Source organism: Chaetura pelagica, unplaced genomic scaffold (genome assembly GCF_000747805.2).
Source record: "Chaetura pelagica isolate M959 unplaced genomic scaffold, ChaPel_1.0 scaffold3, whole genome shotgun sequence".
NCBI lineage: Eukaryota > Metazoa > Chordata > Aves > Apodiformes > Apodidae > Chaetura > Chaetura pelagica.
The window spans coordinates 7,916,089-7,927,346 of record NW_009952974.1 but is presented as its reverse complement, the minus strand read 5'-3'; the positions used below and the strand labels follow the sequence as shown (position 1 = coordinate 7,927,346).

General features: G+C 39.3%; 1 protein-coding gene across 1 annotated transcript in view; it reads left to right on the top strand.

The window, feature by feature from the left end:
* Positions 1-463: 463 nt before the first annotated feature.
* The window catches only part of RBMS1 (RNA binding motif, single stranded interacting protein 1), a 63,384-nt gene continuing 52,589 nt past the window's right edge, over positions 464-11,258 (top strand). Inside the window, exon 1 of the mRNA XM_009996088.1 lies at positions 464-633. Coding sequence (XP_009994390.1) covers positions 482-633 — 152 coding nt within the window. The 5' untranslated portion in view covers positions 464-481. The remainder of the gene's footprint in view (positions 634-11,258) is intronic.

The window sequence follows — 11,258 nt, the reverse complement described above, 5'->3', positions numbered from 1 at the left end:
CATGAAGTAGTAAAAGCTGGAAGAGATGCAAAAGAGGCTTCTAATTATTTTTATATTTCTGTTTGGATTAAGAGAATAGCATAATCTTAATGTCTGCCACCAGAATTCATTTGACATGTGGGATAGTCATAGAGCAAAAATGTCTCATTTCATTTTCACATCAGATGCCACAACGAAGAGTGATTAAAACCTGTGAGTAAATACTCAGCAGTTTACATATAATTTGAGCACGTGTCATGTGTTGTGCATGCTTCAGACAGTGGTTGGGTATATCAGAAAGTGCCCATGAATTCTGTCCCAAAAAGTGATGTGCAAGCAAGTGTATTTAAAATATGTAAGTAATTAAGTAAAGATTTAACACAGTGCTCTAAATGGTAAACAGACTAGTGAGACTGAGATAACATGCTTGCTGCGTTTGTTGTCTCTAGTGTCCTCTAACGTGCTTTTTCCTTTGCAGCAGTCCATTGTACCAGCCCACCCAATGGCTCCTCCTAGTCCCAGCACCACCAGCAGTAATAACAACAGTAGTAGCAGCAGCAACTCAGGATGGGATCAATTAAGTAAAACAAACCTTTACATCAGAGCACTGCCTCCAAACACCACTGATCAGGACCTGGTAAAATTATGCCAACCGTAAGTACTATGGTTAAATATAAATTACAGTGTTATACTGCAAATATATATATGCTCTATATATGTACAAAATCAGTGTTTGTATTATGAGGGAATAAAAAGAGATTCACAAATAAAAATCATCATGTGGTGTGATGACAAGTTTCAACTTCTGTGGCAGTCAGAAGGAAAAGAATGTGTTTTGTGCTTTGGAGAAGCAAAGAAAGTTTAAAGATAGCGGTGAAGAGAAGCAGCCCATTGCTGTAGTAAAAATGATGGTCACTCATTCTGCTGCCTGTTGCTTTTAAAATCACAGATAAATGAAAATTAGCATCTGAATGTTGTACTTGCTATTGGGAACTTGCAACAGAGGGTCTCATCTGTTCACTACTAATGTAATCTGTTGATACAGACTCTGTCTGCATCACTGTGAGTTACACTGTGCATTTGAGACCTTATCTTCGTTTCAGACTAGTTTATGTTGAATATACAGTGCTGTACAATTATGATTAGAAATAGCTGATCAGTGTAAGAGTCCTTGTTAGTGGCTGGAGTTCCAGGTCGACTTGGCTTAGCAGAAGGTTTTTGGGCAATGTTAACATGAGATTTTTTGCTTGTGTGAGTTTTTAGTGGTTTATGGTTGGTTTGGGGGTTTTGTTTGTTTGTTTGGTTTTAATTATTTTTTACAGCAGCACGTGTATATTAATACTACTGTCTGAGTTTCTTAAAGTAATTTTATGTTCAGATGGGCAAGTATTTTTCAACATCCTTAGGACTCAAGTTCTCAACACAAGTTAACAAAATATCTAGGAAAACCTCAAAGTCTTGGATCCTAGTTTACAAGAGGTATATTTGGTTTTGAATATTGTAAAATATATGCCTAATTTATAGAGTCCTTGTTAGTGGCTGGGGGTCCCGGGCGACTTGGCTTAGCAGAAGGTTTTTGGGCAATGTTAACATGAGATTTTTTGCTTGTGTGAGTTTTTAGTGGTTTATGGTTGGTTTGGGGGTTTTGTTTGTTTGTTTGGTTTTAATTATTTTTTACAGCAGCACGTGTATATTAATACTACTGTCTGAGTTTCTTAAAGTAATTTTATGTTCAGATGGGCAAGTATTTTTCAACATCCTTAGGACTCAAGTTCTCAACACAAGTTAACAAAATATCTAGGAAAACCTCAAAGTCTTGGATCCTAGTTTACAAGAGGTATATTTGGTTTTGAATATTGTAAAATATATGCCTAATTTATAGATAAGAATTTTTTTTTTTTTTTTTTTTTTTTTTTTAAACTCAGACTTCCAAGCTAATGGTAATTTATTAATCATCTTGATGTTTTAATAAAAACAACTTGCTATCAGGTCATGAAAGAAATTTTTTTCCATTTGATCATTTTCTCAACAGCAAATGAAATCCATGTATTTTACAGAAAAGGGAACAATTTATCTGTGAAATGATTAATTGATAAATTAAATGTTTTTATAGGTTCCCATGTGGCATTGACCTCTTGTCACTTGAATTTTAGTTATAAATGCATGTTTTTACACAAGTGGATTTTTCTCTCTCATTTTTGTCTTTTGAAATTATGAAGAAACCTTGGCCTGTGCACTCATGTTATGTTAGGACAGAGTTGTGAAGTTATTTTGCACTGGAGCCACCCAGTAACTGCTATTTGTTCAGTGGTTACTATAGCTCCTTAGTCTCTTTCAGAAGGCATCTTGCTTTGATCAGATATCATCAGTGCATGAACATTCTAGAAAAAATATGTTCAGTACTGGGCCTTTTCCTCTTGGATGTCCAAAAATTCTAATTTTGTTCTTGTTGCTGTTCAATATGTAAGTGTAGTTAGATCAGCATGAATTTTGCAAATAAAGAAAAGGCAAGAACTGCAGCCATGAAGTTATTTAATAAGTTTTGAAGTGAATTTACAGACTTGGAAGATTGTGGTGTTTCTTCCTGTGAGATATATCTCTCCTAGACGTCTTACTTGAGAGGAAAGGAGGCCCTCTCTCAAATTTCTCCATTTCTGCTGAGGAGCAAAGTGAAGATGTCCAGAAATGTTAGGCTTGGAACATCTTTCAGAAATCTGGGCAATCTATTAAGAGCCTTGAGTTTCTCTGCCGACTTAGCCCCTTAGCGACTAATTTGATGATGCAATAAGATAGAAATGACAGCACTCTCCTTGTTCACAGAAGCTCAGTAATTCACTTTTATAGACTATGGAAAATTACGGATGCAAAATCTTTCCTTCCTACAAATATGCCTAAACTTCTAGGACACAGAAGGTAAGACACTCTTGCAAGTGAACCTGCCGTGTTCATTGTTCAAATTGATAAAATACAAAATAAATGGAGAATAAAATCATGGACACATAGAAGTCACTGAAGAAACTCCTGTTTCCTCCAGGTCTCTGAAATATTTTTGTTAGCTCTTTCAAAATGCCCAAGATTTTACTGGGAGGTTTTTAAGTGATTTGAACTCCTTTTTACCCATATAGAGTACATCTTGCTGTTTTAAGACTCCTTGGTGCTAAGAATGGAGAGAGAGGCTGCACTGCATATTGCAGAAATGGTCTTGCTGGCTGGCACTAAGCAGTTTTCAGTGCATGTGCAGAAAACAGTCACTGACTTTGTTTTATATTTTTTGGCTGTTGTCAGACAAGACAGAAAAACACCTGTAGGTTGAAGAAAGAATGGCTGAAAAACGCTATGCTTGTGACAACTAGCAGTGCTAATTTTGGCCATGTTTTTATTTAGATTGATTATTTTTGGTGAATCACTAGAGAAACCTGTTATCAAATTACAGAAATGTTGGGCTTGCTTTCCTGTTGTAGCACAGCTGGGCACTATTTACAAACACAGGAAGTGTTCACCAGTTTTGTGAAAAAGTACTTTCCTGGCAGGAGTGCAATTTGCCAATGTACATCTCTACAAATCTGCCCTCCACTTTCATCTGCTTGGTTCTTTCCAGGGCTCTATTAGGGGAAGCTTTATCTTCTTTTCCAAGATGAAAAGAGTGCATTATAATTTTCTTGTGAAGGCTTACCTGGGAGCATAGCTGTTATCAGACAGTATTATTTGCTTTTGTGTGGGAAATGAAGCTGCCACGTTTCTGAATAGTTAATTTAAACTCAAGCCTCCTGCTCCAGTTCTGCATTGGGAAAACAAATTTCTTCATATCAATTGTGCCAGAGGCAGAAATGTGGGAAAGACTAAGGTAGGTACTATGTTTGTTGCAAGACTGTCGTAACAGCCAACCCCAGCACCAGAGCCTGGAGTGCTGGCGGGGTCACCATGTGAGTCAGTCCTGGCTGTAAGAGCTTTCCATGAGGTAGGTAGAGGGTAGGCAAAGCAGTTGATGCAGTGGCCTGCAGATATGATCTTTTCTGTGGGAGGCTAGGGAAGAGTGACCAGCTAAATGGAAGGACAAGAGCGGAGGAAAGCAGGAATTAGAGTAAGGAGCCAACAAGTATGGTTTGGGGAAGCCTGCAGGAAGCTGCCTGACTCCACTGGGCAGTTTCTTCTCACAAACCGTGCAGTGCCATTGCATGGGATCTGCTGTACTGAGCAAGCCTGTGCCATGAAGTGCTGGTTTTACAGGCTTGCTGGAGCAGTGGTAGCCTCAGCCATGCCTAATTGTACTCCATTCCTCTGGTGTGGTTATCAGTGCTTGCTTGATGGGCCTCCTTCAGCTGTTATGTTGGGTTTATAAATACATTATTTAAGTTTTAATTGTTACTTTCTTGTTTGGTGACTCTTAGGTGGTCATTTTTTGTAGCTTATTTTGTATCTGGATCTGAAGATGCAAGATTAAATCCGTTCCAGTTATTCACTGAAATTTTCGAGACTGCTTAATGTGATTAGGGACTTGAGTGATTTGGTCTTAGGAGATTCAGCCAGGAGTTTGTAACACGCTTTGACATGTTTTCTAGATGCCTTCCAGACTCTCACTAAGCACTGTGCTTGGCTGTGGATGACCTTTATCTGCAAGCCACACGGTTCCAAAGCCCTCTGTTTTCTACTGTCTTGCTCATGATTTACTTGCTGGCCTGCAGCAGGGCATCTCTGTAACGCTGAACTTCTTCAGAAACTTCCTTTTCTGGCGTTTGCATCATTAAATGAGAATGATGCAACAGACCCTTCATCCTCCTGACAGTCCCCAGTCCTAGGGTAAGATTTCAAGCTTTGAGGCTTAGCCTTGAGTGATTTGGTCTTAGGAGATTCAGCCAGGAGTTTGTAACACGCTTTGACATGTTTTCTAGATGCCTTCCAGACTCTCACTAAGCACTGTGCTTGGCTGTGGATGACCTTTATCTGCAAGCCACACGGTTCCAAAGCCCTCTGTTTTCTACTGTCTTGCTCATGATTTACTTGCTGGCCTGCAGCAGGGCATCTCTGTAACGCTGAACTTCTTCAGAAACTTCCTTTTCTGGCGTTTGCATCATTAAATGAGAATGATGCAACAGACCCTTCATCCTCCTGACAGTCCCCAGTCCTAGGGTAAGATTTCAAGCTTTGAGGCTTAGCCTAGGTCTCCCACATTCAGCTCAGCAATCAGTCATCATGCCAGCCCCACTTAGGGGTGCTCCCTGCCAGGCTGTTTGCTTGTACCTTGCTGCACATATCGAGCCGTAGTCTGTGTGATGTTTTTAAAATCTGGTTTTGCTCTGCACAGTTTCATTTTAGCTTTCGCCCTTAAATTATTGCTGTATGGTTATAATGTGGCTTTTTAATGGATTACAATTAGGAAAGCAGCTGGTGTAAGGTAACAAAGTTAGTGATGTAATTACCACGACAGACCATTGTTCTGCACCAGGATGGTCACAACACAAAACCAGAACATTTGAGCGGCTGCTTTTTCTTACGTGCATTGGGAAATCACATATATTGTTGAGGGATTGTTTTGAGGATTCCTTCCTAAATATCCAGCATCATGAGCACAGCTGCAGATAAAACGAATGGTAGGCTAATGGCAATTTTAAAACATTTGAGCCAGATATACAGCTTTGTTTCCACAGCATGGGAACTTTTATTTTTAATTGTTATACTCCAGTGCTTCCATGTTTTGAGGCAAGAGCACCCCAAAGTTTTCAATTACCTTCTCTTAATTTAAAAATATTTTTCATTAAGTCACGTGACATCCATTAGCTTATTAATATTTTCACATTCTTTGCTTGCTGTGCAATTGTGACCTCTCCCTGTGCTGCCATTTCCCGTCTCCTTCATGCCCACTTGGGACTGAGAACTGGTGAACTGGTGAACTGGAGCTCAAACATTTACTGTAGCAGGGAACTGTCATTGCTACCATCAGTAGAAATGCAAGAAATCTGCTAATTTAACTCAGCGTATTTCGCTAGAAAAAGGAGATGCCAGGAAATACTCTGGCTATCTTTTGCATTTTAATATTTGGGAGAATGGTCTGGACAGTTCACTGCTCCTTAGTTCAGTCCAATGAAATGTCTGTAGCATGTTAATATCCCCTTAGATAGAAGGTGTGGTGGATAGAAAGGGGGATGGAAGATTTCAAAGCTAACTTCTCCAATTTTTGAAGTATTTTTCTTTATAGAATACAGTCTTTTCTCTGTTATTCTCCATTTTTCTTTCATAGTTTGTCAGCTGCAGTGAAATATTACATTTGTAATTATGTGGAATATGATTTCATGTCATATAATTAAGTAAGATACATCAGTGTCTCTGAAACTGTTCCCTTTGAGATCGTATTAATACTAATTACATTGGAGCAGGAACCTATCTATTGTTCTTACTTTTTTGGGATGGAAAGGAATCCTTTACAAATTAGTTCTTTTAGAGGTTGATGTATGCATTTTTAAAAATAACATTATTGTATACCTCTCTGAATAAATAACACCAGATTTAGGTAATATCATTTGTTTGTAGGAGAAGAACAGTGTGTGATTTGTAATTTTTGGTCTGTGTTGTACTGGACCAGTGTTGTCTTTTTCCTTTTTCCTTCTTCAAGAACTGTGGGATGAGTTGGGTTACGTATGATCTGCAGTAGCTCTCCTTTGACTGCACTTTTCTATTTGGTTTTGCTCTTTAGAGAAAACGTAACATGAAGAATAGTGAAGGTGTGTTCCCTAGATGCAATATCTGATTGTGCCAGTGCTGTGTTGCCCGTGCAGGCACATGGTGTGGAGTACAGTGCAGCACTGCAGAAAAAACACTCGCAGTAACTTCAGGATTTAGATAATCTCACTGGTGTCCTGCCCAGTTGATGCACCCAGTTTCTCAGCTAGACAAAGTGCCGGAGGAGGAGTTGCTCCTGCATGCCAGTATGGTGTGTAAACCAGCTCTGCTAGCTTCTGGCTTAGATGATGATCTTTTAAGAGGTTGCTGTCAAAAGTAAGTATCCCATTTCTACAGCTGAGAAGAAACAGTATTAAGTTCTGTATGTCCCTTTTGCCAGATGCACTGCAGAGATGTAGGCCTGCCATGGAGACTGAAATGCTGCTTTTTGTTAGGGCTTGACTTCCGCAGTCAGTGATGAGGCATTTGCGTGGTGTGCCCTGGGAATTGTGATTGGCCTGGAGATGTGATGCTTGGTTTAAATAATTTCCTTTTTTCACTAACTGCTTTCAGCAGTCATGTTATGAAGTGTCTATCCTGGCATGATGTGAACGAAGACTCTCTTCCCCTCACTACCTGCACTTTCATTAGACAGAAATAAAATTTGGGTAGCCTTACGTTCATGATCAAATGAAATCCATGCTGAAATCCTCTCTGAGGAATTCCAGGGTCAGTTAGGGGTTCTTTTGTACAATAATGCCTTCTTGTAGAATGTTGTTGGGGAGCTGTATGTGTTTTTGTGAAAATTGTAACTGGAGAAAAAAAAGTTTTTAAAAAAAGAAAATAAAAGGAAAAAAAGCTGCCTTCTAGAGTCCTATCCTCTAGATACAGTCAGTCTCTTGAGATGCCTTGAATTTAAAACAAATGCAGTTATAATTCTCTCTTTCCACTTTGTGATTTAGCAAAGACTGAAGTTCTTCAGACTCAGTATTTCATTTAGCCTAGCACTTATCAGCAGTTTTCCTCGGCACACCCTGTTAAAAATAAGCAGCCTGAATCCAAATGCACTGAGGAACTCTGTCCTCCCAGATGCAGGGACCCAGCGATTGCACAAGCTCCATCTCCCCCCTGGAGATGAGAGTTTTGTTGTAGTGTGGGGCCGGAGGAGACGTGATCCCATGGAATTTCCTCTAGGAAGTGGGGGCGAGGGAGGAGAGGAGAATGGAAGGAATGTTTCAGCCACAGCTGCTTGTAAAAGAAGCACTAGGAAAACAGATTGGTTAAAGTTATCCCTGTTGAAGATCTCTTGTTGGAAAACAAAAAGTTGATTTGGTACCATGGTGCCTGTGAAATCTGTGTTTGCAAGTCCACAGGTATTTGTCGTAGGGAGATGCAGCCCTTCTTCCCTATCACAGAGCCGCAGGAAAGAAATGTCCCGTGGCAGCTGGTGGAATGCCTTTGATCAGGGGCCTGGTTCAGAGCTTCCCTGGTGGCAGGGGCCCAACTCAGATGGGAGGTGATAGCAGCACAATCGTTCATCAGAATAACCAGTAATTCAAGAACATTTTAAAGGGGATTGTTTGATTTCAGTGGACTACTGAAAATGTTCAAAAGTGCTAATCGTGCTTTTTAATGGGTTCCATGATGCCAAAATTGTCCCATCTGTTAGAAGAAAATTAAATTCTGTTGTAGAATATTAACTTACTAAAGGGCTGCTGTGAAAAGAATTAACATTTCATCATTTAAACACCTAATCTTTGCATATACATGTGCAGTACCTTGGAAAAAAAAAGTTATGTTTTATTTTGAATGTTGGTAATGTTATGGTACTTGGACATAGAGCAAAGAACACCAATGAAAACACAAGAAGTCTTTGCTTTAGGGTCTGTTTTGACACAGTTACTAGTACAAATATTCCACTTGAAGTAACTTCTGAAAGTTGAGTTAAACATTAACAGAATCAATTTTGGTGCAAGAAATATGTTCTGGTTTGTACTCCAGTCTTGCCTCTTCCATTTCCATTTGTTCTCTTACTTTAATCTCTTATTTTCCTAAAAGAGGAAAAACTTGTCATCTATTGCTTTGCTGCCACAAGAGAAGTCCACCAAGACAAATACTGTTGTGTAGCTTCACCTAATTTTTTGGGTATTAATGATTGCATTTAATTAATTTAAAATTTGGCCATCTTGATGGGAATATGTTAGCTGAAAATGTGCTTTCTTTTTAGATGTTTGTTTTCTCTATTCTGTGCAGTTGTGTTTTACATACTATCTTTGTGGGTCTGTATTTTTGCCTAGGAGAACATTGTGGACTTAGGCTTTACACATCATCAATATTTCAAATCCTAATGCTGCTCTTCCCCGTAGATATAGCCACCAACAAGATTTGATGTAAAACAGAAATGCTTATTTGTGCCCCTGAGATGATGGAAAACTTGACTGCTGTTTATTTGCAGTGTGCTCTCAAAGGCATGATCCCAGAAAGCCTGGAGCACCAACAGGAACCCTCAGCTCCTGTTGCCAGAATCAGGGTTCAAAACCACTTAATGGTCCATAGGGTGGACTTAGGATTTGTTTGATAGCGAGGGCTGAGCTTTTCAGCTACATAATTGCATGGTGACGTGTAAACTCCACAGTCCCCGGTTGTTTCTTCTGGTGTTCTTCCTTTTTCTTTTCAACCTGTAGCTGTGCAGTACCCCTAGGCAGAAATCTCCGTTGTTAGGTCTGATTGCCTTGGCTGGGTTCTGGAGAAGCCATTTGGCAGAGAGAAAGGAGACTTCCCCTTCAAAGCCTCGGGGTGTCAGGCTGGTGGAGTACTCAGTGGAGCTGACAGAGCAGTGTCCATTTCCTTCCCCACATTGCTCTTACTAGAAGTGTGGTCTGAAAAGGGATGTTTGTAAATCATCTGCTTTTTTTTTTTTTTTCTTTCCAGATATCCAGTATTCAACCCCCTACATTTCCCATACTTGTTGTGTGGTAGGCTTTGTCTGAACTTTGTTGTTAAGACTTTTTTATTTGTTGCCGAAGGTCTTATTTGCTATATTTTGAAGATCTCAAATACTGAGGGAGAAAGTATTGCTCCACATTTCATTTTCTCAGTGGCAGTTTACAAAGCTTTCATGTTGCAGTAGAGAGGTACAATAGTAGGAGTTGAAAGGCCATTAGCCAGGACTGCTCCTGGAAACAACCCATCATCATACCGAGATCTCAGCATGAATGTACTCTTTATTATGTGAATTAGGATAGATTATTTTTGAACATCTACCAAATATTCAGAGCTATGACATTATAAAAATACACAGTAATCTGTCCCAGTCTTCTGTTCTTCCCAAGTGAATTGCATGTTACTTTGTTTCATGAGAAGTACTCAAGTTCTTTCCACCCGTTTTATTAATTGCTTATTCATCAGTTAAATGTTTGTTAGTTCTCTTTGAAGTCTATGACACTCACTCTGAATTATGCAGTTTTGCAAATGTCATGAAAGATTTTGAAAAGAGTGGCCCTCTCAGGAAGAGGGGGCAGCTGTGACTGTCACTAATCAGCTGTTTCCCATCTAATACTTGAACTGAGAGGTGGTACTCTGAGGAGCACAGGCTGTTTTGGAGAACTGAATTGGGCAGAATTGATAAGGTGCAAAAAGTAGGTAGGTTTCATTGCAGAAAGGCCCAAGTTGTTAAGATGTTCTTGGGTGGATAGCTAGGGTAAGAAAAGTTTTTGATTCTGATTTGTTTTTTTAAGAGCAGGAAATAAATATTTTTTCCTTTTAAGTTTCCAGGGCAGGTTGGATGAGGCTTTGTGCAGCCTGGTCTAGTGTGAGATGTCCCAGCTCATAGCAGGGAGGTTGGAACCTGATATTCTTTTAGGTCCCTTCCAACCTTAACCATTCTGTATGATTCTGTGATTTAACCAATAAATTGCACTTTTTAAAGCAATGAGCTGAAGCAGACTCTTTGTTGCTCCTAATCAGTATGGAACACAGAACTGCTGCTTTATTTGTGGTGACTCTTTTGGTCTTTTCTATTGAAGATGTTACCATTTTGTTACTTAAAATTAATTGATCAAGTGGCACTGTCTGTAATCACAAAATACAGCCCTCCACTTGAACTCACTTGGCTCCAAACCCCTCACTTTATCTGGAGAGTTTAGGGATTTGGACTCCTCCATGGTTGTACCTGAAAGGTGAGCAGCAGCAAGACTTCCCTTGCAAAGGTAACTGGTTACTGACCAAGTATCCTAGTGGTGTGTGTATCATGGATATAGGAAAGTGGATGGTTTCTTATCTCAGGAGATTAAAAAAAATAGATTATTTAATTAGAAATGGAGCAAATTACCTCTAAATATCTATCTGGAAAGCTAGATGCTCAATTCTTTGTAAGTGGCTTGCCATGTACTTCACAATATACTAATAAAAACCCTTCTGGAGAAAGGATCCACTGCTGTTTATATTGCCCTAACAAAACTAGATACATTGTTGCCATGAAAAAGAGGAAAGTAGTTTCTGTGTTAGAAGACGCTTTAGTGCTGTTAGAGCGTTTTTGCTTTGCTCTTTTTTTTTTTTTTTTTTAAGTTAATATGCCTTTTTTTGTCCTTTCCTTAAGTGAAGTGGAGGGAGGCAGCTTGAAGCGC